Raw genomic sequence first — 23,749 nt, 5'->3', positions numbered from 1 at the left:
ACCTCAACATAATAAAGGTTGTTTATGACAAACCCACAGCCAACATCATACTTAATGGGGAAAGGCTGAAAGCCATCCCTCTGAGAACAGGAATGAAACAAGGCTCCCCACTCTCACCACTCCTATTCAACATAGTACTGGAGGTTTTGGCCAGAGCAATTAGGCAAGAAAAAGGAATAACAGGAATCCAAATAGGCAAGAAAGAAGTGAAACTCTCACTATTTGCAGACGACATGATTTTATATATAGAAAACCCTAAAGAATCCATTGGAAAACTATTAGAAATAATCAACAACTACAGCAAAGTGGCAGGGTACAAAGTCAACATCCAAAAATCAGTTGCATTTCTGTATGCTAATAACGAACTAACAGAAAGAGAGCTCAAAAAGATAATACCATTTACAATTGCATCAGAAAGAATAAAATATCTAGGAATAAATCTTACCAAGGAGGTGAAAGACCTATGCAATGAAAACTACAAGACATTATTGAAAGAAATCGATGATGATGTAAAGAAACGGAAAGACATCCCATGCACGTGGATTGGAAGAATAAACATAGTTGAAATGTCTATATTACCTAAAGCAACATACAGATTCAATGCAATCCCAATCAGCATCCCAATGACATTCTTCACGGAAATAGAAAAAAGAATACTAAAATTCCATATGGGGCAACAAAAGACCCTGAATAGCTAAAGCAATCCTAAGAAAAAAGAACAAAGCAGGAGGCATCACAATCCCTGACTTCAAAACATACTACAAAGCAATAGTAATCAAAACAGCATGGTACTAGTACAAAAACAGATACACAGATCAATAGAACAGAATTGAAAGCCCAGAAATAAAACCACACATATACGGACAGCTAATTTTCGACAAAGGAGCTAAAAACATACAATGGAGAAAGAAAGTCTCTTCAATAAACGGTGTTGGGAAAACTGGACAGCCACATGCAAAAGAATGAAAGTAGACCATCTGCTATCGCCATTCACAAAAATTAACTCAAAATGGATCAAAGACCTGAAGGTGAGACCTGAAACTATAAAATTCGTAGAAGAAAATATAGGGAACCCACTATTTGACATTGGTCATAAAGGAATCTTTTCGGATGACATGCCTACCCAGACTAGGGAAACTAAAGAAAAAATAAGCAAGTAGGACTTTATCAGATTAAGGAGCTTCTACAAGACAAAGGAAACCAGAATCAAGATGAACAGACAACCCACCAGCTGGGAGAAAATATTTGCAAAACATATATCTGACAAGGGGTTAATCTCCATAATATATGAAGAACTCACACAACTGAACAACACAAAAAACAACCTGGTCAAAAAATGGGCAGAGGAAATGAACAGACACTTCTCCAAAGAAGATATACAGATGGCCAATAGGCACATGAAAAGATGTTCAACATCACTAATCATCAGGGAAATGCAAATCAAAACAACACTAAGATATCACCTCATGCCCGCTAGAATGGCTACAATCACCAAGACAAAAAACAGCAGATGTTGGAGAGGATGTGGAGAAACAGGAACCCTCATACACACCTGGTGGGAATGCAGACTGGTGCAGCCTATATGGCAAACGCTATGGAGATTCCTCAAAGAATTAAAAATAGAAATACTCTATAATCCAGCTATGCCACTACTGGGTACTGGGAATCTATCCAACGAACCTGAAATCAACAATCCAAAGAGACTTATGCAAACCTATGTTCATTGCAGCATTATTCACTATAGCCAAGAAGTGAAAGCAACCCAAGTGTCCCTCGACTGATGATTGGATGAAGAAGATGTGGTATGTATATACAATGGAATACTACTCAGCCATATAAAAAGACAAAATTGTCCCATTTGCAACAACATGGATTGGCCTGGAGGGTATTATGTTAAGTGAAATAAGCCAGAAAGAGAAAGACAAACACTGTATGATCTCACTCATATGTGGAATATAAACCAACACATGGACAGAGAAAACTGTACTGTGGTTACCAGGGGCAGTGGGGGTAGAGGGTGGGCACAAGGGGTGAAGGGGGACACATATATGTTGATGGACAAACAAAAATGTACGACCAAAAATTTCACAATGTTATAAACTATTAAAACATCAATAAAAAAATTTTTAAAAAATCTCTGCAGAGCTTCTGCTCTTGAGCACCTCAGAGGAAGAGCAGTCTGTCCACGATTCAAAGCTGATGCCTCCCTGTGTCTTCAGCCTGTCCCCTCACAACTTCTCAGACTCCACAGTTCCCTCTCTCTCCACATCCCCTTGCTCAGTTCTTCTCTTCATCCCACAAATATTCTCAAGTTTCTCCGATCCTGAAAGTAAATGCTCCTCTGCCCTGAGGTCTGCCTCTTGCTGTCTGCACATCTCTTTCCTCAGTGGAGCTTCCTACAAGTTGTCTCTGCTCTCTGGCTCCAGATCAACCTCTGTTCCCACCAGGCCACCAGAGTGTCTCCTGACAACTCTGTCCTCTCTGTCCTTTTCTCAGCATACTGGGATCATAATTTGATATATTAGCTGATGTGATCCTCCTTCCTTCTTCCTTCGTAAGCTCTTCCCATGTGAAAATTAGACCATGAGGCTGAAGCATTCAGGGCTTGTCACCTCGAGGAGGCTGGCTCACTGAATGGAGGAGTCAGAGTCAAATTCTTGGCATTGCTGCTAGGGAAGCTTGGTCAATTCATAGCAGAGATTATGGTCTTGAAATACAAAGTTTTGAACTACAGCTCAGATCTTCACACTGGGTACCTGAAGGCCTTCCAAGGAAAGTTCAGACTTGCATGGTTTTAAGGGAATCAGTTTCCAGATACTCAACTTTTTCCCTAAAATTGATCTACCTGAGAGTATACCTAGAGATTTCATTGTAGTTCTCTTTTCCCACTTTCCCTTTCAAAGTTATCTTTCAAACACTTCACACACAGACACAGAGCAAACTTTACCCATCCACAATCTTCCTAGGATGCATTGCCCCAGGATGCCACGTAAGAGTATAAATGTGTCAGTGAGGCTCCAGTGAAGCCTCCTTTCATGAAGACATCAGTATCCAAAGAAGAGTTTGTTGTGTTTTTCTGTCTTATCTATGCAGTGTTTCTGTTAAAGTATGGAGTCTGGTGTTAAAAACGGGGGTATTTTGGTCCAAGTTGGGTTGTTCAGAAATGTTAAATACCATGATGAATGATGGTATATTTTTAAAAGCCTTATTGAGATAATTCACATACCATATAATTCAGCCATTGAACGTGTACAATTCAGTGTCTTTTAGTATATTCTTAGAGTTGTACAATCATTACCACAATAAATTTTAGAACATTCTCTTTACCCCGAAAAGAAACCTTGTACCCCTTAGCTGTCACCCTCTAACCCCCTCATCTTCCCAGCCCTACACAGCAACTAATCTACTCTCCATCTCTCTGGATCAGCCTATTCTAGACATTTCGTATAAATGCAATCATATAATATGTGTGCTTTTATGTGGCTTCCTTCACTTAGCATAATACTTTCAAGGTTCATCCGTGTCGTAGCATGTGCCGGTACTTCATTCCTTTTTATGCGTAAATAATATCCCATAGTGTGGATGTACTACCTTTTATTTATCAGTTTGTCAGTTGATGGACATTTGGGTTGTTTCCACTTCTCAGCTATTATGAATAATGATCTATGAACATTCGTGTACAAGTTTTTGTGTTCGCATATGTTTTCATTTCTCTTGGGTATATACCTAGGAGTAGAATTGTTGGCTCAAATGGTAACTCTATGTTTAGCCATTTGAGGAACTGCCAGACTGTTTCCCAAAGCAGCTGCATCATTTTACATTCCCACCTGCAATGTAGGAGAGTTCCAATTTCTCTACATCCTCACCAACACTTCTTACTGTCTTTCCAAATACAGTCATCCCAGTGGGAGGAAGTGGCATCTCATTGTGGTTTGATTTGCATTTCCCCGCTGGCTAATGATGTTGAGCACCTTTTCATGAGCTTATTTTTTATGCCAGTTGTTTAATAACCTAGCCTCTTCCCTGCCCAACTGTTACCAGCGAAAGTATTCCTTCTGAGGAAGAGCTCTGTGAGGACAAAACCAAGAGAGCCTGGCTCAGAAATATTGACGGTCATAGTGCATTATTTCATTCAGGCCATGGAATCATGACAAGCCTCTCTGCCTTCCTACCTCTCCATCTATCTTAGAATTAGAATATTCAAGTTTTGTTGCAAGTATGTTAGAAATATCCCCTACCAAGCATGTCCTCTCTGCATTTTCACCTCTCTCATAATGAGAAAGAGCTCCCCTTCTCCTGTGTCCAGGTGCCTATTTTGTACCATTTAAAGGATGACATAAAAAGTTCCACATTTACTTCCAAAAGGGCAGTGTTACATCTTTGAACAAAAGTAAATATATCACATGTAGGTTACAACACTTATTCAGCCTTGTAAGGAAATATTTTAAACCTTTTTTATTATGAATATAACACACATAAAAAATGACCATACAGGGGCTGGCCCTGTGGCATAGTGGTTAAGTTTGGTGCATCCACTTAGGGGGCCCAGGTTCGCAGGTTCGGATCCAAAGTGTGGGCCTTCACCACTTGTTAGCCACACTGGGCTGGCGACCCACATATAAAGTAGGGGAAGATTGGCACAGATGTTAACTAAGGGGCTAATCTTCCTCAGCAAAAAAAGAAAAAGAGACCATACATAATTGTGTAGCTTAAGGAATTATTGTAAATATTGTAAATATCCACATAAGCACTATTGAGTTCAAGAAATAGAACATTGCCAACACTTCTAAAATCTCCTGTGCGGTCCCTTCCTGGGTATAATCCCTTCTCTACCCTCTGACCTTTACAATAATATGTTCCTGGCACTTTTTGTGTAGTTTTACCATTTAAGTAGGCATTTTGAATATAGAGATTAGTTCGTCCTGTTTTTGAAGTTTACATAAGAGAATTTGGTATGAATTGTGTCTGGCTTCTTTCACTCAAAATTTTGTTTTCACAATTTTTCCATGTTGTTGTATGTAGGTGTAGTTGTTTCCATTCCTCTTCTGTATAGTGTTCTGTCATAGGAATGTGTCATTTTATTTATCCCGTATCCTGTTGAAGGACACCTGGGTTGTTTCCAATTTGGGCAAGGACAAATAATGCTATTCTTGTGAATATCTTGGTGCACCGTGCACTCAAGTTTATCTAGGGCATATACTTGGGAGTGGAATTGCTGTCTTCATTGCTAGATAATGCCAGACTAATTTGCAAAGTGATAATGCCAATTCCCATTGCCATCAGCAATATACGAGAAGTCCTGTTGCTCTACATGCTTGCCAATACTTGGTATTGTCTGACTTCTTCTGTGTGGTTTTAATTTGTATTCTCTTGATTGATAGTTAGGTTAAGCATCTTTTCATGTTTATTGGCCATTTGGATTTCCTTTTGTGAAATCTTTTCTTTTTTTTTCTATTTGATTGACTGTCCTCTCTTATTGACTTGTTGGAATTCTTAATATATTCTGGATGTGAGCCTGTTATCAGTTACACATGTGGAAAATACCTTCTCCCACTCTGTGGCTTGCCTTTTTGTAACCAAACTCAGTGGGTTCGTCTCTTGGTGAGTGCAGAGCTGAAAAGCAACCAAGGCGAAGTAGGTGAAGAAAAGGTTTATTGCTGGCACAAGCAATGGAGAACACTGGGAGCTCTCCCAAACGCAGGGTCTCCCACAGCTCAGTGCTGGTGGAGACTTTATACACAAGAGAACAGAGGATAACAGGATTATTTTTAACGACTGTGTAACAACTGTGCTCATTCAGGGGGTATGCACAGCAGGTAAACATGCTATTACATACATCTCATGATCTGAAAATGGCTGCTTGGACCCTCCCAGAGAGAAGAATTTAAGATGCTAATAAGTTTAAGGTAACTTTCGGATGCTTGGAGCTGGAACATTTTGCAGGGGTCTTGCTGCAAACGTGTAAGTTTCTCTTCAAGACAGCAACATCTGCAAAGGGGGGACATGAATTTCTGCAAAACAGAACACATAGTTTCTTCTGTCTGAGAAAGTTTGACAGGCCATGTTAGTTACTGATCAGATACTCAGTAACACTTTCTTTGCCTGGTTCCTTGGTCACATTTTCACTCTTAATGGTATATTTTAATTTTAATTAGTCCAATTTGTCTTTTCCTTTTTGGTTAATGCTCTTTGATACTTGAAGAAATCTTCTCTACTCAGAGGTCAGGAATTTCCCTTATGCATATATAATTGTCCCAGCACCAATTTTCCCACTTCTCGGCAGTGCCATCTTTGATGTAAATCACATGTCCGTACACAGGTGGATGTGTTCGTGAGCTCTCTTATTCCATTGGTCTGTCTGAGCTATGCCAACACCACAGGCTCCGTTACTATAGCTTTAGCATCGCCTGTACAGTTTAGAATTAGTTTGTCAAGATCTACAAAAAACCTGTTGGGATTTTGGTTGTGATTGCACTGAATTTATAGACCAATTTAGGGAAATTTCATTGATTTACAATATCAATTTTTAAAACTTCATGGACATGGTATATCTTTCCATTTTGGGGAGTCTTCTTTAATTTCTCTTAAAGTTTTATACTTTACTCTGTAGTTTTATGCTTGACTCACACAACTTTTGTTAGATTTATTCCTAGGTACTTGACATTTTAGAATTTTATATATATATATTGAATTTGATTTTAGCAAATTGTAGCAGATCTTTAGATATTCTGGATGTGAACCCATTATCGGTTGTACATGTGGTAAATATCTTTACTCCACTCAAAGGAATCATTGCTGTAAATGTAAAATGTGAAACTATAAAACTTCTAGAGGAAAACATAGAGAAAATCTTTGCAATCTGGGGCTAAGCAAAGATTTCTTAGCTATGACACCAAAAGCATGATCCATTAAAAAATTGATAAATTGGATCTCATCAAAATGAAAAACTTTGCTATGGGAAAGGCACTGTTAAGAGGATGAAAGGACAAGCCACAGATTTAAGAAAATATTTGCAAATCACCTATCTGGCAAAGGACTTGTATCCAGAATATGTAAAGAACTTTCTAATAATTTATTGTAGATATTTCCATACTTTCCATATACACAATTATATCATGAATACACAATGACTTCTTTTTTTCTTTATGGAGGTTTCCTCTTTTCCAAATTTACTGAGTTTTTATCATGATAGATATTGAATGTTATGCATCTATTGAAATGAGCATGTTTTCTCCTTTAATCTATTAATAGGACAAGTCACTTTTATTAATTTGTCAATGTAAAACCCTCCATCCATTCTTGGGATAAACCTGACTTTGCTATGGCGTATTAATATTTTATGTAAATGTATAATATATATTTTTTATATATATAATTATTAGACTCAGTAATTATATAATTCCTTTAAAATATTAGTGGATTCCATTTGCTATATATTGTTATGGGTTTTTTTTAGAATTTTTTTTTTTTTTTTTTTGGAGGGAAGGATTTGCCCTGAGTTAACGTCTGTTGCCAATCTTCCTCTTTTTTTTTTTTTTTCATCCTCCCCAAAGCCCCAGTACATGGTTGTATACCCTAGTTGTAAGTTGTTCTAATTCTTCTATGTGAGTGGCCGCTGCAGCATGGCAACTGGCAGACGGGTGGTGTGGTTCCGCGACCAGGAAGTAAACCTGGGCTGCCAAAGCCATGAGCGTCAAACTTTAACCACTAGGCCATCAGGGCTGGCTCTCAGTTAGGTTTTTGTTTGTAAAATTATTAGATGGAGGTATTATGAATGGTATTTTTTAAATATTAGTTTCTAAATGCATTCCTAGTACTGTAGGAATTTCTGTATAGTACATAGAAATATGATTGTTTTTTGTGTGTTTATCATGTACCTTGCAACTTTGCTAAACTCACTTATTAATTTTAGGAGTTTTTTGGGTAGATTTCTTGAACTTTTCTGTGTAGACAATCCTGTCATCTGCAAATAGGGACAGTTTCATTTCTTCCTCTATTGCTCTTCTTTTCCAGTTTCTTAAGGTGGAAACTTATTTACTTGAGACCTTTCTTCTTTTATAATATAAGCATTTAATACTATAAATTTTACTCTGAAAATGACTTAAACTACATCTCACAAAATTTATATTTGTGTTTTCATTCATTCAGTTCAAAATATTTTCTAATTTCCCTCGAGACTTCCTCTTTGACTCGTGGATCATTTAGAAGTGTTTCGTATAATTTCCAAAGGTTTGGAATTTTCCTCATATCTTTCTATTGGTGATATCTACTTTAATTCTGTTGTGGACAGAGAGCATACCTTGTACTTTTTTCCAATTCTTTTAAATTTGTTAAGGTTTGTTTTATGACCCAGGACATGGTCTATCTTGGTGAATGTCCCTCTGTGCACTGGAAAAAACTGTACATTTGGCAATTGTTGGATAGAGTGTCCTGTAAATGCCATTTAGGTCCAGTTGGTTGATGGTGCTCTTCATTTCTTCTATATCCTTATTGATTTTCTTTCTACAAATTCTATAGAATTCTGTGAGAGGAGTGTTGAAGTCCCCAAATATAATTGTGGATTTGTGTGTTTCTCCTTTCTGTTCTGTCAGTTTTTCCTTCATGTATGTTGAGGTCATTCTTGTTACTTACACACTTATTTAGGATTGTAATTTTCTTGGTAAATTGACCCTTTTTTCATTGTGTAATACACATCTTAATCCCTTGTAATTTTCCTTGCTTTGAGTCTACTCTGAGTGCACGGTGTGTCTTTTTTCATCCTTTTACTTTGAACCTATCTGTATCATTATATTTGAAGTGAGTTTCTTGTAGACAGAATATAATTGGTTCATGTCTTGTTATTCATTCTGACAACATCTGATCTTTTTATTGGTGTGTTTTAAACAGTTACATTTAATGCAATTACTGTTAATGTTTGGACTTAGGTCTACCATTTTATTATTTGTTTTCCATTTTTCCCCTCTTTTTCATTCCTCTGCCCTCTTTTCTGCCTTCTTTCGGGTTATTTGTATATTTTTTAGTGTTCCATTATAATTTATTGTATTTTGACTATATCTCTTTGTATAAAGTCTTTAGTGGTTGTTCTTGGGATTACAATATACATACTGAACTTTGTAGTCTGTTTAAAATTAATAGTTGACTACTTTGAGTGGAATATAAAATCCTTACTGCCATCTCAGTCCCTTTACCCTCCCCTTCATATGATAGTTGGCTTATATATTACATCTACACACGAAAATCCCAGCAGACACTGTTACATTTTTTTGCCTTCAAACATCAAGCATATTTTAAAGAACTCAAGAGAAAAAGAATAGTCCATTATATGTGCCCAGATATTTGTCATTTCTGTTGCTCCTCTTTCTTTCCTGATGTTCCAGGTGTCCATTTTCTGTCATTTCCCTTCTCTGAAAAACTTCCTTTAGCAACTGTCTTAGAGCATGTCGGCTGGCCCTGAGTTCTCTTAGTTTTCCTTCTTCTGAGAGTGTCTTTATTTCATCTTCATTACTGGAGGTTATTTTCGTGGGATATAAAATTATGGCTCCATAGTTCTTTTTTTCAGCACCTTAAAAATGTTGTGCCACCTCCGTCTGACCTTCATGGTTTCTGATGAGAATTCAGCATTCATTCAAATCATTGTTTCTTTGTCAGTAACAAGTTATTTTTGTCTGGCCACTGAAGAATTTTTTATTTTCTGTACTTTTCAGCAGTATTATTATGTGTTTGGGTATAAATTCCATTACCTTCACCTTGTTTGGGGTTCACTGAGCTTTTTGAATCTGTAGATTTCTCTCTTTCGGCAAATTTGGGAAGTTTTCAGCTGTTATTCCTTCAGATGTTTTTCTGACTCTGCAGTCTTTCTCCTCTCTTTCTGGAAGAGCAATGGAACAAATGTTGGACTTTTTTTTTTATTGTTCCACAGGTCCCTGGGGCTCTTTTCATTATATTTTCCTCACTGTTGTTCAGACTAATTTCTACGAATCAATCTTTTTGTTCACTGACTCTTACCTCTGTCATCTCCATTCTCCTTTGAGGTCTATCCAGTGAGTTTTTAATTTCTAGTTTATTTTATTTTCAAGTTCTAATGTTTCCATTTTGTTATTCTTTATTTTTCCCATTTCCTTACTGAAACTTTCTAGTTTTCCATTTGTTCCAAGGGTGTTTACAATGATTTGTTAGAGCATTTTTATAATAGCTGCTTACAGTCTTTGTCAGATAATCCCAAAATCTGAGTCATCTCGGTACTGACGTGTGTTAATTATCTTTTTGTTTGTGAGTTGAGATTTTTATAGTTCTTCATATGCGAAGTAATTCTAGATTAAATCTTACACATTTTGAATATTATGCTATGAGATTCTGGACTGTGGCTCTTGATGAAATCCTATAAAGAATGTTGATATTTTTGTATTAGTATGCAATTGACCAGATTAGGTTCAGTCTGTAAGTTCCAACTGACCTTTTGTGGGCTGTGGTTAGAATTTCATTTCAATTTTCAGACTTTGCAACGGTATTCAGATCTGTCCCATGTGTGCGCCAGCCAGTGGCCATTCTGGGACATGGATGATGGTAAATCCAGTTCTTCAAGTCTTGTGTATGTGGATTAAGACCAGATCAACCTAAGTACTGCTCAGGGCTGATACCAGGAGAGTGTGAACAATTTTATGGGGTCCCTTTCCCAAGCTTCTCCCTCTCTGTGATTTCCTTTGTCCTATTCAGTTCCCTGGGGCTCCTCTTTTTGGTTCTCCAGCCGGAAAGCTAGAAGTTTACTTAGCCCACTCTGCCATGCATTTCATAGCCATGCCATGTCTGAGGCCAAGTGGCAGGAGGACCAGAAGATAAAAAATGGTGAACTCATTGCCAGTTCAGCACTTCATAGTTTGGTCGTCTTCCTCAATTCTGCTGCCACTGTCTACTATTCAGAGTCCTCATATAGCTTTTGCTCGATGCATTCTGGCTAAGTTTAGTAGCTGCATTCAGTGGGAAAGACCAGGAGGAATGTGCTTACTCCATCTTACTCCCATTCGCGGTTTTTTAAACTATATTCATCAATGTCTTTGCCTGTTATTTTCCTTTCTTTCACTGTCTTTATTGGGTTTTGTATTAAGGTTATGCTTCCCATAAAATGAGTTGAGGAGTGTATCCTTTTTTAAAATTCTCTGGAAGAATTTATGAAGACTAGAATTTTCACTAATGATGCCAATGGAGTTTTATTTGTGGGATAGTTTTTAATTTATTAAATTGTTTTTACTAGTTATAGGAATATTCAATGCTATTTCTCTTTATGTTATTTTTAAGTTGTACTTTGCTAGGAATTTCTCTATTTCATTTAAATTTTGAAAGTTATTAATATACAATTGTGTATCCTCTTGTGATCTGTTTTTTAAAAATTTTTTGTTTATTGCAGTAACATTGGTTTATAACATTGTATAAATTTCAGGTGTACGACATTATACTTCTATTTCTGCATAGATTACATCATGTTCACCACCCAAATACTAATTACAACCCATCACCACACACATGTGCTGAATTATCCCTTTCACCCTCCTCCCTCACCCCTTCCCCTCTGGTCACCACCAATCCAATCTCTGTCTCTATGTGTTTGTTTGTTGTTGTTATTATCTACTGCTTAATGAGTGAGATCATACGGTATTTGACCTTCTCTCTCTGACTTATTTCACTTTGCATGATACCCTCAATGTCCATCCATGTTGTCACAAATGGCTGGATTTCATCGTTTCTTATTGCTGAGTAGTATTCCATTGTGTATATATATAACATCTTCTTTATCCACTCTCCCATGATGGGCACTTAGGTTGCTTCCAAGTGCCCAAGAAGAGCACTGCAAGGAACACAGGGGTGCATGTATCTTTATGCATTGGTGTTTTCAAGTTCTTTGGATAAATACCCAGCAGTGGAATAGCTGGATCATATGGTAGTTCTATCCTTGATTTTTTGACGAATCTCCATACTGCTTTCCATAGTGGTTGCACCAGTTTGCACTCCCATCAGCAGTGTATGAGAGTTCCCTTCTCTCCACATCCTCTCCAACACATGTTGTTTCCTGTCTTGTTAATTATAGCCATTTTGACGGGCGTGAGGTGATATCTCATTGTAGTTTTGATTTGCATTTCCCTGCTAGTTAATGATGTTGAACATCTTTTCATGTGCCTGTTGGCGATCTGTATATCTTCTTTGGAGAAATATCTGTTCAGGTCTTTTGCCCATTTTTTAATTGGGTTGTTAGCTTTTTTGTTGTTGAGATGCACGAGTTCTTTATGTATTTTGGAGATTAAGCCCTTATCAGATGTATGGTTTGCAAATATCTTCTCCCAATTGGTAAGTTGTCTTTTCATTTTGTTGATGGTTTCCTTTGCTGTGCAGAAGCTTTTTAGTTTGATGTAGTCCCATTTGTTTATTTTTTCTATTGTTTCTCTTGCCCGGTCAGACATGGTGCTTGAAAATATGTTGCTAAGACCGATGTCGAAGACTGTACTGCCTATGTTTTCTTCTAGAAGTTTCATAGTTTCAGGTCTTACATTCAAGTCTTTAATCCATTTTGAGTTAATTATGGTATATGGTGTATGGTGTAAGGTAAGGGTCTATTTTCATTTATTTGCATGTGGCTGTCCAGTTTTCCCAGCACCATTTGTTGAAGAGACTTTCTTTTCTCCATTGTATGTTCTTGGCTCCTCTGTCAAAGATTAGCTCTCCATAGATGTGTGGGTTGATTTCTGGGCTTTTGATTCTATTCCATTGATCTGTGTGTCTGTTTTTGTGCCAGTAAAATGCTGTTTTGATTACTATAGCTTTGCAGTATATTTTGAAATCAGGGAGTGTGATACCTCCAGCTTTGTTCCTTTTTTATCAGGATTCCTTTACCTATTCGGGGTCTTTTGTTGTTCCGTATAAATTTTAGGATTCTTTGTTCTATTTCTGTGAAAAATGTTGTTGGAACTTTGATAGGGATTGCACTGAAAATATAGATTGCCTTAGGAAGTATGGACATCTTAACTATGTTAATTCTTCCAATCCAAGAGCACGGAATATCTTTCCATTTCTTTGTGTCTTCTTCAATTTCTTTCAGCAATGTTTTATAGTTTTCAGCGTACAGATCTTTCACCTCTTTGGTTAAGTTTCTTCCTAGGTATTTTATTCTTTTTGTTACAATTGTAAATGGCATTGTATTCTTAATTTCTCTTTCTGCTACTTCGTTGTTAGTGTATAGAAATGCAACTGATTTTTGTATGTTGATTTTGTATCCTGCAACTTTACCGTATTCGTTTATTACTTGTAAAAGTTTTCTGGTGGATTCTTTAGGGTTTTCTATATATAAAATCATGTCATCTGCAAATAATGAGAGTTTCCCTTCTTCTTTTCCAATTTAGATCCCTTTTATTTCTTTTTCTTGCCTGATTGCTCTGGCTAGGACTTCCAGTACTATGTTAAATAGGAGTGGTGAGAGTGGGCATCCTTGTCAGGGTTCCTGTTCCTAGACGGATAGCTTTCAGGTTTTCACCATTGAGGGTGATATTAGCTGTGAGTTTGTCATATATGGCCTTTATTATGTTGAGGTACTTTCCTTCTATACCCATTTTATTCCGAGTTTTTATCATAAATGAATGCTGTATCTTGTCAAATGCTTTCTCTGCATCTATTGAGATGATCATGTGATTTTTATTCTTCTTTTTATTAATGTGGTGTATTACGTTGATTGATTTGCAAATGTTGAACCATCCCTGAATACCTGGAATAAATCCCACTTGATCATGGTGTATAATCTTTTTAATGTATTGTTGTATGCAATTTGCTAGTATTTTGTTGAGGGTTTTTGCATCAATGTTCATCAGTGATATTGGCCTGTAATTTTCTTTTTTTGTGTTGTCCTTGTCTGGTTTTGGTATCAGGGTAATGTCAGCTTCGTAGAATGAGTTAGGGAGCTTCCCCGCTCCTCAACTTTTTGGGAAAGTTTGAGAAGGATAGGTATTAAGTCTTCTTTGAATGTTTGGTAGAAGTCACCAATGAAGCCGTCTGGTCCTGGACTCTTATTTTGGGGGAGGTTTTTGATTGCTGTTTCAATCTCCTTACTGGTGATTAGTCTATTCAAATTCTCTACTTCTTCTTGATCCAGTTTTGGAAGGATGTATGATTCTAAGATTTTATCCATTTATTCCAGATTGTCAAATTTGTTGGCATATAGCTTTTCATAGTATTCTCTTATAATCTTTTGTATTTCTGAAGTGTCTGTTGTAATTTCTCTTCTTTCATTTCTCATTTTACTTATTTGAGCCTTCTCTCTTTTTTTCTTGGTGAGTCCTAGCTAAAGGTTTGTCAATTTTGGTTATCTTTTCAAAGAACCACCTCTTGGTTTTATTAATTTTTTCTATTGTTTTTTTAGTCTCTATTTCATTTATTTCTGCTCTGATTTTTATTTCCATTCTTCTACTGATTTGGGGCTTTGTTTGTTCTTCTTTTTCCAGTTCCTTTAGGTGCATTGTTAGATTGTTTATTTGAGATTTTTCTTGTTTGTTGAGATAGCCCTGTATTGCTATAATGTTCCCTCTTACAACTGCTTTTGCTGTATCCCATAAATTCTGGTATGTCGTATTTTCATTTTCATTTGTTCCCAGGTATTTTTTGATTTCTCCTTTGATTTCTTCATTGACCCAATTGTTGTTCAGTAGCATTTTGTTTAATCACCACGTGTTTGTGGCTTTTCTGATTTTCTTCCTATAGTTGATTTCTAGTTTCATACCATTGTGGTCAGAAAAGATGCTTGGTATTATTTCAATCTTCTTAAATTTATGGGGACTTGTTTTGTGGCCTAATGTGTGATCAATCCTGGAGAATGTTCCACGTGCATTTGAAAAGAACGTGTATTCTTCGGTTTTTGGTTGGAATGCTCTGTATATATCTACTAGGTCCATGTGTTCAAGTGTGTCATTTAAGGCCAGTGTTTCCTGATTGATCTTCTGTTTGGATGATCTATCCGTTGGTGTAAGTGGAGTGTTAAAGTCCCCTACTATTATTGTGTTACTGTCTATTTCTCTTTTTATGTCTGTTAATAATTGCTTTATATATTTAGGTGCTCCTACGTTGGGTGCGTAGATATTTACAAGTGTTACATCCTCTTGTTGGATTGTTCCCTTGATCGTCACGTAATGCCCTTCTTTGTCTCTTTTTACAGTTTTTGTTTAAAGTCTATTTTGTCTGATATTAGTATTGCTACCCCAGCTTTCTTCTCATTGCCATTTGCGTGGAGTATCTTTTTCCATCCCTTCACTTTCAGTTTGTGAGTGTCTTTAGGTCTGAAGTGTGTCTCTTGTATGCAGCATATATATGGGTCTTGTTGTTTTATCCAATCAGCCACCCTATGCCTTTTAATTGGAGCTTTTAGTCCATTGACATTTAAAGTAGCTATTGATAAGTATGTACTTACTGGCATTTTTTAACTTTTTTTTTCTCAGTGTTTTAGTAGTCCTCTATACAGAATTGATGGTCTCTTTAGTTTGACCTCTGTCTGAAAGCTCTACTCTTTAACTCCCTTCCTCCCTCATTTTATGTTTTTGATATCATATCTAACCTCGTTTTTTGTGCATTTGTATCCATTACCCTCTTATCATGGAAATAGATAATTTTTCCAATTTGTGGTCTTCTCTTTTCCCCTTAAATCAGTCCCTTTAACATTTCTTGTAGCACTGGTTTCTTGGTGACAAACTCCTTTAATTTTTGCTTGTCTGGGAAACTTTTTATCTCTCCTTCCATTTTGAATGATAACCTTGCTGGTTAGAGTATTCTTGGCTGTAAGTATTTTCCTTTTAGCACTTTAAATATATTGTGCCACTCTCTTCTAGCCTGTAAGGTTTCTGCTGAGAAGTCAGCTGATAGCCTTATGGGGTTTCCTTTATATGTAACTTGTCTTTCTCTTGCGGCTTTTAGGATTCTGTCTTTATCTTTAATTCTGGCCACTTGATTATGATGTGTCTTGGTGTGGGCCTCTTTGGGTTTATCTTGTTTGGGGCTCTCTGTGCTTCCTGTACCTGGATGTCTGTTTCCTTCCTTAGGTTAGGGAAGTTTTCATCTGTTATTTCATCAAATAGATTCTCTGCCCCTTTGTCTCACTCTTCTCCTTCTGGGACACCTATAACACAGACGTTAGTGAGCTTGATGTTGTCCCAGAGGTCCCTTAGACTGTCCTCACTCTTTTTAACTCTTTTTTCTTTCACCTGTTCAGCTTGGGTAGTTTCTTCTAGTCTTTCATCCAGCTCGCCGATCCGTTCTTCTGTATCCTCTACTCTGCTTTTGAGTCCCTCTAGTGTATTTTTCATTTCCAGTCTTGTATTATTCATTTCTGATTGGTTCTTTTTTATATCTTACAGTTGTTTGTAGACATTTTCACTGAGTTCATCTATTCTTCTCCCCAGATCAGTGAGCATCCTTAACACTCTTTGTTTGAACTCTCTGTCAGGTAGGTTGCTCATTTCTGTTTCACCTAGTTCCTTTTCTGGGGTTTTGTCCTGTTCCCTTACTTGGAATGTATTCCTTTGCCTCATGATTTTGCCTCTTTCCCTGTGCTTGTGTCTGTGTATTAGGGAGGTCAGCTACATCTCCTGATCTTGGATAGGTGACCTTATATAAGTGATGCCTTAGGAGTCCTGCAGTGTGCTTCCCTCAGTTCTCAATGTTCCAGGAGTGACCCCTATGTGGGCTACGTGTGTCCTTCTGTTGTGGCATGTTTGCTCTCCCTTTAGGCGCCCAGGGAGGCTGAGTTATGCTCCTGGCCAGCTGTTGTAGTGCTCAGCTGCTTGTAGTTGTTGTGGGCCCTTCAGTCTCTTTATTGGGTGTGGGAAGCCCCAGCACAGTTGGCTGCAAGTTCTAATACCACATTTGTGTTGCAGTATTTCTTTTAAGTGAGTAGGCCCCCAGTGTGGCATGCTGTTAGGACCAGGGGCTTACAATTTCTATAAGCCTCCAGCCTTTAGGTCTCTTGTCAGCTCTCTGAGGATTGCAGCTGGGTGGGGCTGGCCTCAGGCACGGGAGCACCCAATTGTTTCAGGCTTTGGAAGGTGGGGCAAACCCCCTATGTGGGTCTTTGAGAAGCACAAGTCTTCTGCAGCTGACAAGCCCCGCCGCCCACAGGTCCACACACACAGTCAACACACTCTTGCCCCATGTGCGCGCCCCGACCTCCTGAAGTAGACCCAGTCTCTCCACGGCGGGAGCCCCACACACTCCACCACCGCCTCACACTCTCTGCCTGCTCCTTGTGCACGCCCTGCCCCACTGAAGTGGGCTCAGTGGCCAGGCAGCAGAGAATCCAGTCACCAATCTATGCAGGCCCACAAGTTGCCTGAGGGCTTGTTGTTGGGTGGGGCCAGTCTCTAGGGTGGGCTGCCTGCCCTGGCTGAGCTGGATTAAATCAGTGCTCTAGGGGGTGGGGCCGACCCTGGGCTAGCAGGCCCCAGGGAGAACTCCAATGGCGTCTGTGTCAGCACGCCCACACCAGGCCACAACAATGGCCTCTGCCAATGTCCCAGTCCCTGGAGAGGTCTCACCTCTCATTGCAGTGCACTCAGAGCCTATCAGGTGAGTCTCTTTTCACCAAAACACTGTGCACCTTTCTGGTGATTTTAGGTTGCTTTCTGAAACGGGTGAGTTTGCACATGGGCCCTTTAACAGCCGGTTTTAATTTCTTTGTGAACCAGCTTTTCTGGGGGTACTCTCCAATGTTTTAGTAGCAGGCAAAGTCAGATATTATGCCACTCGTCTCAATTGTGCTGGGTCCACAAAATGCCCACAGCGGGGTCGCTCCCCAGCTCAGGGCCCCGCGCCTCCAGGGAGGGCTGCATACCTTTGGGCTGCTCCCAGGTGGCTGTGAAGCGCTGCGTCTTGTGAATGTGGGTCTGGTGAAGGTGGCGTTTTTTCTCTCCAGAAGAGTTTTTCTGCCTCTTCCACCTCTGTTAGGATTGTCCTTTGTTGCAAGAGTTCCTCTTATCCAGTTTTCAGTTCTGTCGCGGGTAATTTTTCCACGAGTAGTTTTAAATTGGCTGCGTCCTAAATTGGCTGCGTCCTAAATTGGCTGCGTCCACAGGAGGAGGTGAGTTCAGAGTCTGCCTACGCCGCCATCTTGACTTCTCTCCTCCCTCTTGTGATCTTTAAAATGTCTTTAGAGTTTTCAGTGATCCCTTTTTTATTCCTGAATTTGAATTTTTAAAAAAACTTTTATCAGTCTCACGTAAGTGTTAAGTCTTTATGACTTTGGTTAGGGAATGATTTCTTAGATATTACTCCAAAAACAGAAATAACCATCATCAAAATTAAATGCTTTTGGGCCTCAAAGAACATCATGAAGAAAGTGAAAAGACAAATTGAGAAAATATTTGCAAAGCACATATTTGACAAGGAACTCGTATTAGAATGTAAAAGAAGTCTTACAACTCAACAATGAAAGGTAAAAAGCCCAATTAAAAGATGGATAAAGGATCTGAATAGACGTTTCTTCAGAGAAGATATACACGGGGCCAAAAAGGTGCTCGATATCATTAGCCATCAGTGAAATGAAAATCTGAACTACAATGAGATGCCACTTCACACACAGTAGGATGCCTACAGTAAAAAGATGGATGAGAAATGTTAGTGAGGATGTGGGAAAATTGGAACCTTTCACAATTTGGTGAGGATGTAAAATGGTGCAACCATTTTGGAAAACAGTCTGGCAGTTTCTCAGATGATTACACATGGAGTTGCTGTATGACCCAGTAATATATATATTGGGAATATATACCCATTAATTTCATTCATAGGTATATATACTCAAGAAATGAAAACATATGTGCACAAACTCATACATGAATTTTCATAGCAGTTATACATAATAGTGGAGAAGTGGAAATAGCTCAAATGTCCATCAACTGATAAATGGATGAATAAAAGTGGTATATCCATACAATGGAATATTATTCAGCCATAAAAAAGAATGAAGTACTGATACATGCTACATCATGGATGAACCTTGAAAATATTATGATAAGTGAAAGAAGCTAGTTACAAAGGACCACATATTGTATAATTCCATTTTTATGAACTGTTCATAACAGGGAAATGTATAGAGCTAGAAAGTAGAAAATTAGTGGTTGCCTGGAGCTGGGGGAGTTGAGAGGAGTGAGGGGTGGTTAAGCAAAGGTGCAAAGTTTCTTTTGGGGTCAAGATGAAAATGTCCTAAAACTGATAGTGGAGATGGATGCACAACTATGTGAATATACTAAAAGCCATTGAACTGTACACATTCAATGGGTGAATTGTATGGTATCTGAATTGTATCTCAATATAGTTACTAGAAAGATATGATGCCTGTGTCTTGGTCATTCTTTCTTTCTTGGATTACTCACTCTGGAGGATGCCAACATCTATGTCTTGAACAACCTTTTGGAGAGGCGCATGTGGCAAGGAACTGAGGCCTCCTGCCAGCAGCGATGTGAATGACCTTGAAAGTGGATAACCCTGCCCCTGTCAACCTTTCAGTGGCTGTAGCCCCTGCCAGTAGCTTGACTGCAGCCTCATGAGAGCTCCTGGGTCACAACCACCCAGTGAAGCCCTCCCAGATTCCTGACCTTCAGAAACTGTGTGAAATAATAAATGTTTGGTATTTTGATGCGCTATGTTCTATGATGATTTATTACATGGTAATAGATAATACAAGCCCATCTATGTCTTTACAACAGGAATTCTCTTTATGACAACCCTCCTCAAGAAGGGACTAATAGATAATAATAATTAATTAATACTTATTGAACTCTTAACTGTGGGCCAAGTGCTATGCTAAATCTTGGCCTGCATTACCTCATTTAATCCTCCAGTTGCTCTTTGATGTAGGTGTTGTTATGAGGAAGCTGATGCTCAGAGAGATCACTTAGCCAGTAAGTGACCAAAGCAGGCAGTCCCAGGCCTCCTTGACTCCAAATCCCTGGCCCTCTGCAGGCAAGAACATAGGTATACTCCTCCCTACCCGCTCCTCAACTGTTCTCTCTCCCTTGCAACCCTTTACCAGATGTAAAACTCAGGTATTGACATCATGGAGAGCAGACTGGGGGATGGGAACGACACTGTTCATTAGGGGCTGGAAGAGAGCACTTCCAGCCCCTTTTAAAAGGTGCCACCCTTTGATCACCTTCTCAAAACGTCTAGCGTCTTGCTTTCTCACTGCTTCCTTAGCCATCTTTTACTTATAGCCCTAACAACTGTTCATGTCAATATATGACCTCAAAAACTGAAAAAATACCACTCTTGAAATGTACTCCCCACACCTATTCACTCTGCTACCCTTACCCCTACCTCCATCCCCCACCCCATTAACCAGAGTAGTTCAGCTTCTTATGGCTCTTGGTGTACTCTTCTGTATGAGATCTTATTTGAAAGAAGGTTGCTATTGGCTAAAAACATCTTGCAAATTTCTACCCTAGAGCAAGTCAGATATTGATTTCTTAGTCAACATGCTACTTAGTTAAAACGTAAGGGAGAAATAAATAAAATTATTGAAAAAAAAAGGGCCGGCCTGGTGGCTTAGTGGTTAAGTGTGCACGCTCTGATGCTGGCGGCCCGGGGTTCGGATCCCGGGCGCGCACCGACGTACCGCTTCTCTGGCCATGCTGAGGCCGCGTCCCACATACAGCAACTAGAAGGATGTGTGACTATGACATACAACTATCTACTGGGGCTTTGGGGGAAAAAATAAATAAATAAATAAAATTATTAAAACGTAAGGGAGGTACGTTGTATCACAGAAGATATCTGAGGGTAAACAAATCCATTCCTTCCATAAACTTTCACTGATTAAATGCCTGTTCTCTACAAAAGAACATACTAGTGCCTTCGGGAGCTGAAACTGGGACGAGGGATTGAGGTCATGCTTTACATGCTAGGATGAGAGAGAATTTAAGCCACAAAAAGGAGCAGACCAAATGCTCTTCAAGGAGCTAGTCATTCCTGCAAGGGCATTGGGAGAGTCTGGGATCCAAAGATGGCATCCGGGCTGGGCCTGGAGAAATGAGTGAAGTTCCAGAAGGAAGAGAAGAGCATTCGAGGCAGAAGGGGCAGCCAGAAACATTCTCAGAGAATAGGGAGCAGTGTGGCGAGACCAGCAAATTAGGGGTCTGGAAGGATATGGTGGGAGGTAAATATGAAAATATAAATATTACAGATTGAACTCCCTAATTTGTATATTCAAAAGCCATCTTTCGAAAATTTGTTTTAAAACTTTTTAAAGTATTAAATTTTTAGTTTATGCTCTATTTATAAATATGTGATATGGATCAACATTTTATTTCTCTTTCTCTCAGGTCATGGAACATCCTTTAATATCGACTGCAATGTCTGTTCTTGCTTTGCTGGCAATTTGGTGTGTTCTACCCGCCTGTGCATCAGTGAGCACAGTTCAGAAGATGACCATCGCACCTTCACAGGTAACTGGTCACCCAGAAGCTGTCCTCAATGGGCCATCATCCCTTTGTATTTATTTTGCCCTTCAAGGCGGCTTCTCCAGTCTTGCCTTAACTGCAAATGTACAGGGTAAAATATACACGTAATCGGAGAGCGTGATATTTCCCCTCTCTGGATCTGTTTCCTCCTCTATGAATTGAAGGCATTCAACTAAATGGTTTCTTAGGGCCCTTCCAGCACTAATATACTGGAATTCTTTTTTTTTTTTTTGTGAGGAAGATCAGCCCTGCGCTAACGTCCATGCCAGTCCTCCTCATTTTGCTGAGGAAGACTGGCCCTGGGCTAACATCTGTGCCATCTTCCTCCACTTTATATGGGACGCCACCACAGCATGGCCTGACAAGCAGTGCATCGGTGCACACCGGGGATCCGAACCCAGGCCACCAGCAGCGGAGCGCATGCGCTTATCCACTACGCCACGGGGCTGGCCCCAATGTTCTGGAATTCTATGAGCCAAAAAGAACAGGTCCAGTGATTGGGATGGTTTTAGTTAAATGGAACTTTTCTACCTGCTAAAATACTCTATTTACCCTAGCTACTAAATGTGGTCTAAAATGTCCGTGTATTTTCTAAGTTTGTATCTGTTCTAGTGTTTTTCTCACTACCTTCCTTGACCTACCTTAGCTTACTGGTTCATTAGGTACCCATAATCAATCAAGTATGCTACTTTCTCGACTTTCCTATGCTTTGTGCTGCTGGTATTATGCTGGTACCAGCTACAGTAAGTGAAAAGCTGGTGAGATGGGATGCTCTTCCCTTGAGAGGAAGCTACAGTTGCCAACAGCAACAGCACAGTCTACTGGCATCAATTGGTATCTACTTTTTCCCAGAAATACCTTTGGTTCTGGGTCAAGAGGAGCCAGGTAGCTGCCCTTGCCCCTTCATGCTGCTGCAGCAGCAACCTGATTCCTTTTTCCCTGGAGTTAGTATTACACATGGAGTGGGGTGGGAGGAGAACAGAAGAGGGATTTACCAACCTTGTATCTCCAGCCCACTGGAAATAAAAAGGAGATCAGAAATAAGTGAGTGGCAGACTTATGGGGAAGTAGAGGCAGGACTAACTCCATCCCATCCCCATCACCCTCATGAGCACCGGCCTCTGCTGCTTTGTTGTTGTCATTGTCCTTGTCTTTGATCTGCTCTGCTCTGATATGGACAATTCATTCTGCTTAGAGAAACCATAGAATGATGTGGGGCTGAGGAGTGAGCTAAAGATGTATATGGAAGACTTTATTTATTTCTTTATTTACTTATATCTAAATGTGTGGGAAGGTGAACTTTACAACTAGCAGGACCCTTTTTCCCTGTAGTGTATAGCCCCTCATGTCTTGGGATAAATTAAGTTAATGACTGTTTAGCTAGCAGACTCTAAGGAGATTTTACTGGCCACAAAGTCTTCCACATTTCTTGGAACTCAGATAGTGCCCCCATCCAAACATGACTCAGAGAGACATGTTTATAAAAATTCTTAAGTCTCAAAATTACAATAATTTTCTAAGTTACCTTCTTGTTCTTCCCCCTCCCTAAGGAGATGGAAGGAACTAAAGGGGAGAAAGAGTATCTTCTGCCACTCTGGGTCCTTTCTGGCTGGGCTACAAATTAAATTGACATGAGACTGAATAGGAGGAGAAAATCAAACAAAGCTTTATAACATGTATACATGAGAGAGACCAGGGAAACTGAATTTCTAGACAAATGATGGAGGTTTTCACCTTAAATAGCATATTCAGGTAGACAAAGGAGGATGTTGGGGGTGGGGGGCAGTCACTATGGGAGATTACCAGAAATCACAGTAAACAAGAGTACGCAGATTTAAGTCTTTGCCTTCCTCACTGATAAGAGTTTCTAGAGATAAAGTCATCCCCCCTTCTTCCTGGTACAGAGAGAGATACCTTTACAAATGGAGATTTCCCTTAAACAGAACTTTGATAAGAATGGGCTTAGCAAGGACCCTCCCAGTATATCTCTTTTAGGCAGTTTGGGGGGAAGGTCAAGTGTCCTTCATAGAAAATAATCAAGGTAAAGAGACGTATTTTTGTATGTGTGTGTGTGAGGAAGATTAGCCCTGAGCTAACATCTGTTGCCAATGCTCCTCTATTTTGCTGAGGAAGATTGGCCCTGGGCTAACATCCATGCCCATCTTCCTCTACCTTATATGGGACGCCGCCACAGCATGGCTTGACAAGCGGTGCGTCGGTCCACACCTGGGATCCGAACCTGCGAACCCCAGCCACCGAAGCGGGGTGCATGAACTTAG

At 39.3% G+C, this 23,749-nt stretch overlaps 1 protein-coding gene across 1 annotated transcript in view; it reads left to right on the top strand.

Moving 5' to 3' along the window:
• Positions 1-23,749, top strand: part of RECK (reversion inducing cysteine rich protein with kazal motifs) — a 117,866-nt gene that overhangs the window by 82,508 nt on the left and 11,609 nt on the right. The window contains 1 exon segment of the mRNA XM_087419503.1: positions 21,333-21,455. Coding sequence (XP_087275629.1) covers positions 21,333-21,455 — 123 coding nt within the window.

Source organism: Ceratotherium simum, chromosome 29 (genome assembly GCF_057802395.1).
Source record: "Ceratotherium simum simum isolate JZ-2026a chromosome 29, ASM5780239v1, whole genome shotgun sequence".
NCBI classification, from domain to species: Eukaryota; Metazoa; Chordata; class Mammalia; order Perissodactyla; family Rhinocerotidae; genus Ceratotherium; species Ceratotherium simum.
This window is presented reverse-complemented; position numbering and strand designations above follow the sequence as displayed.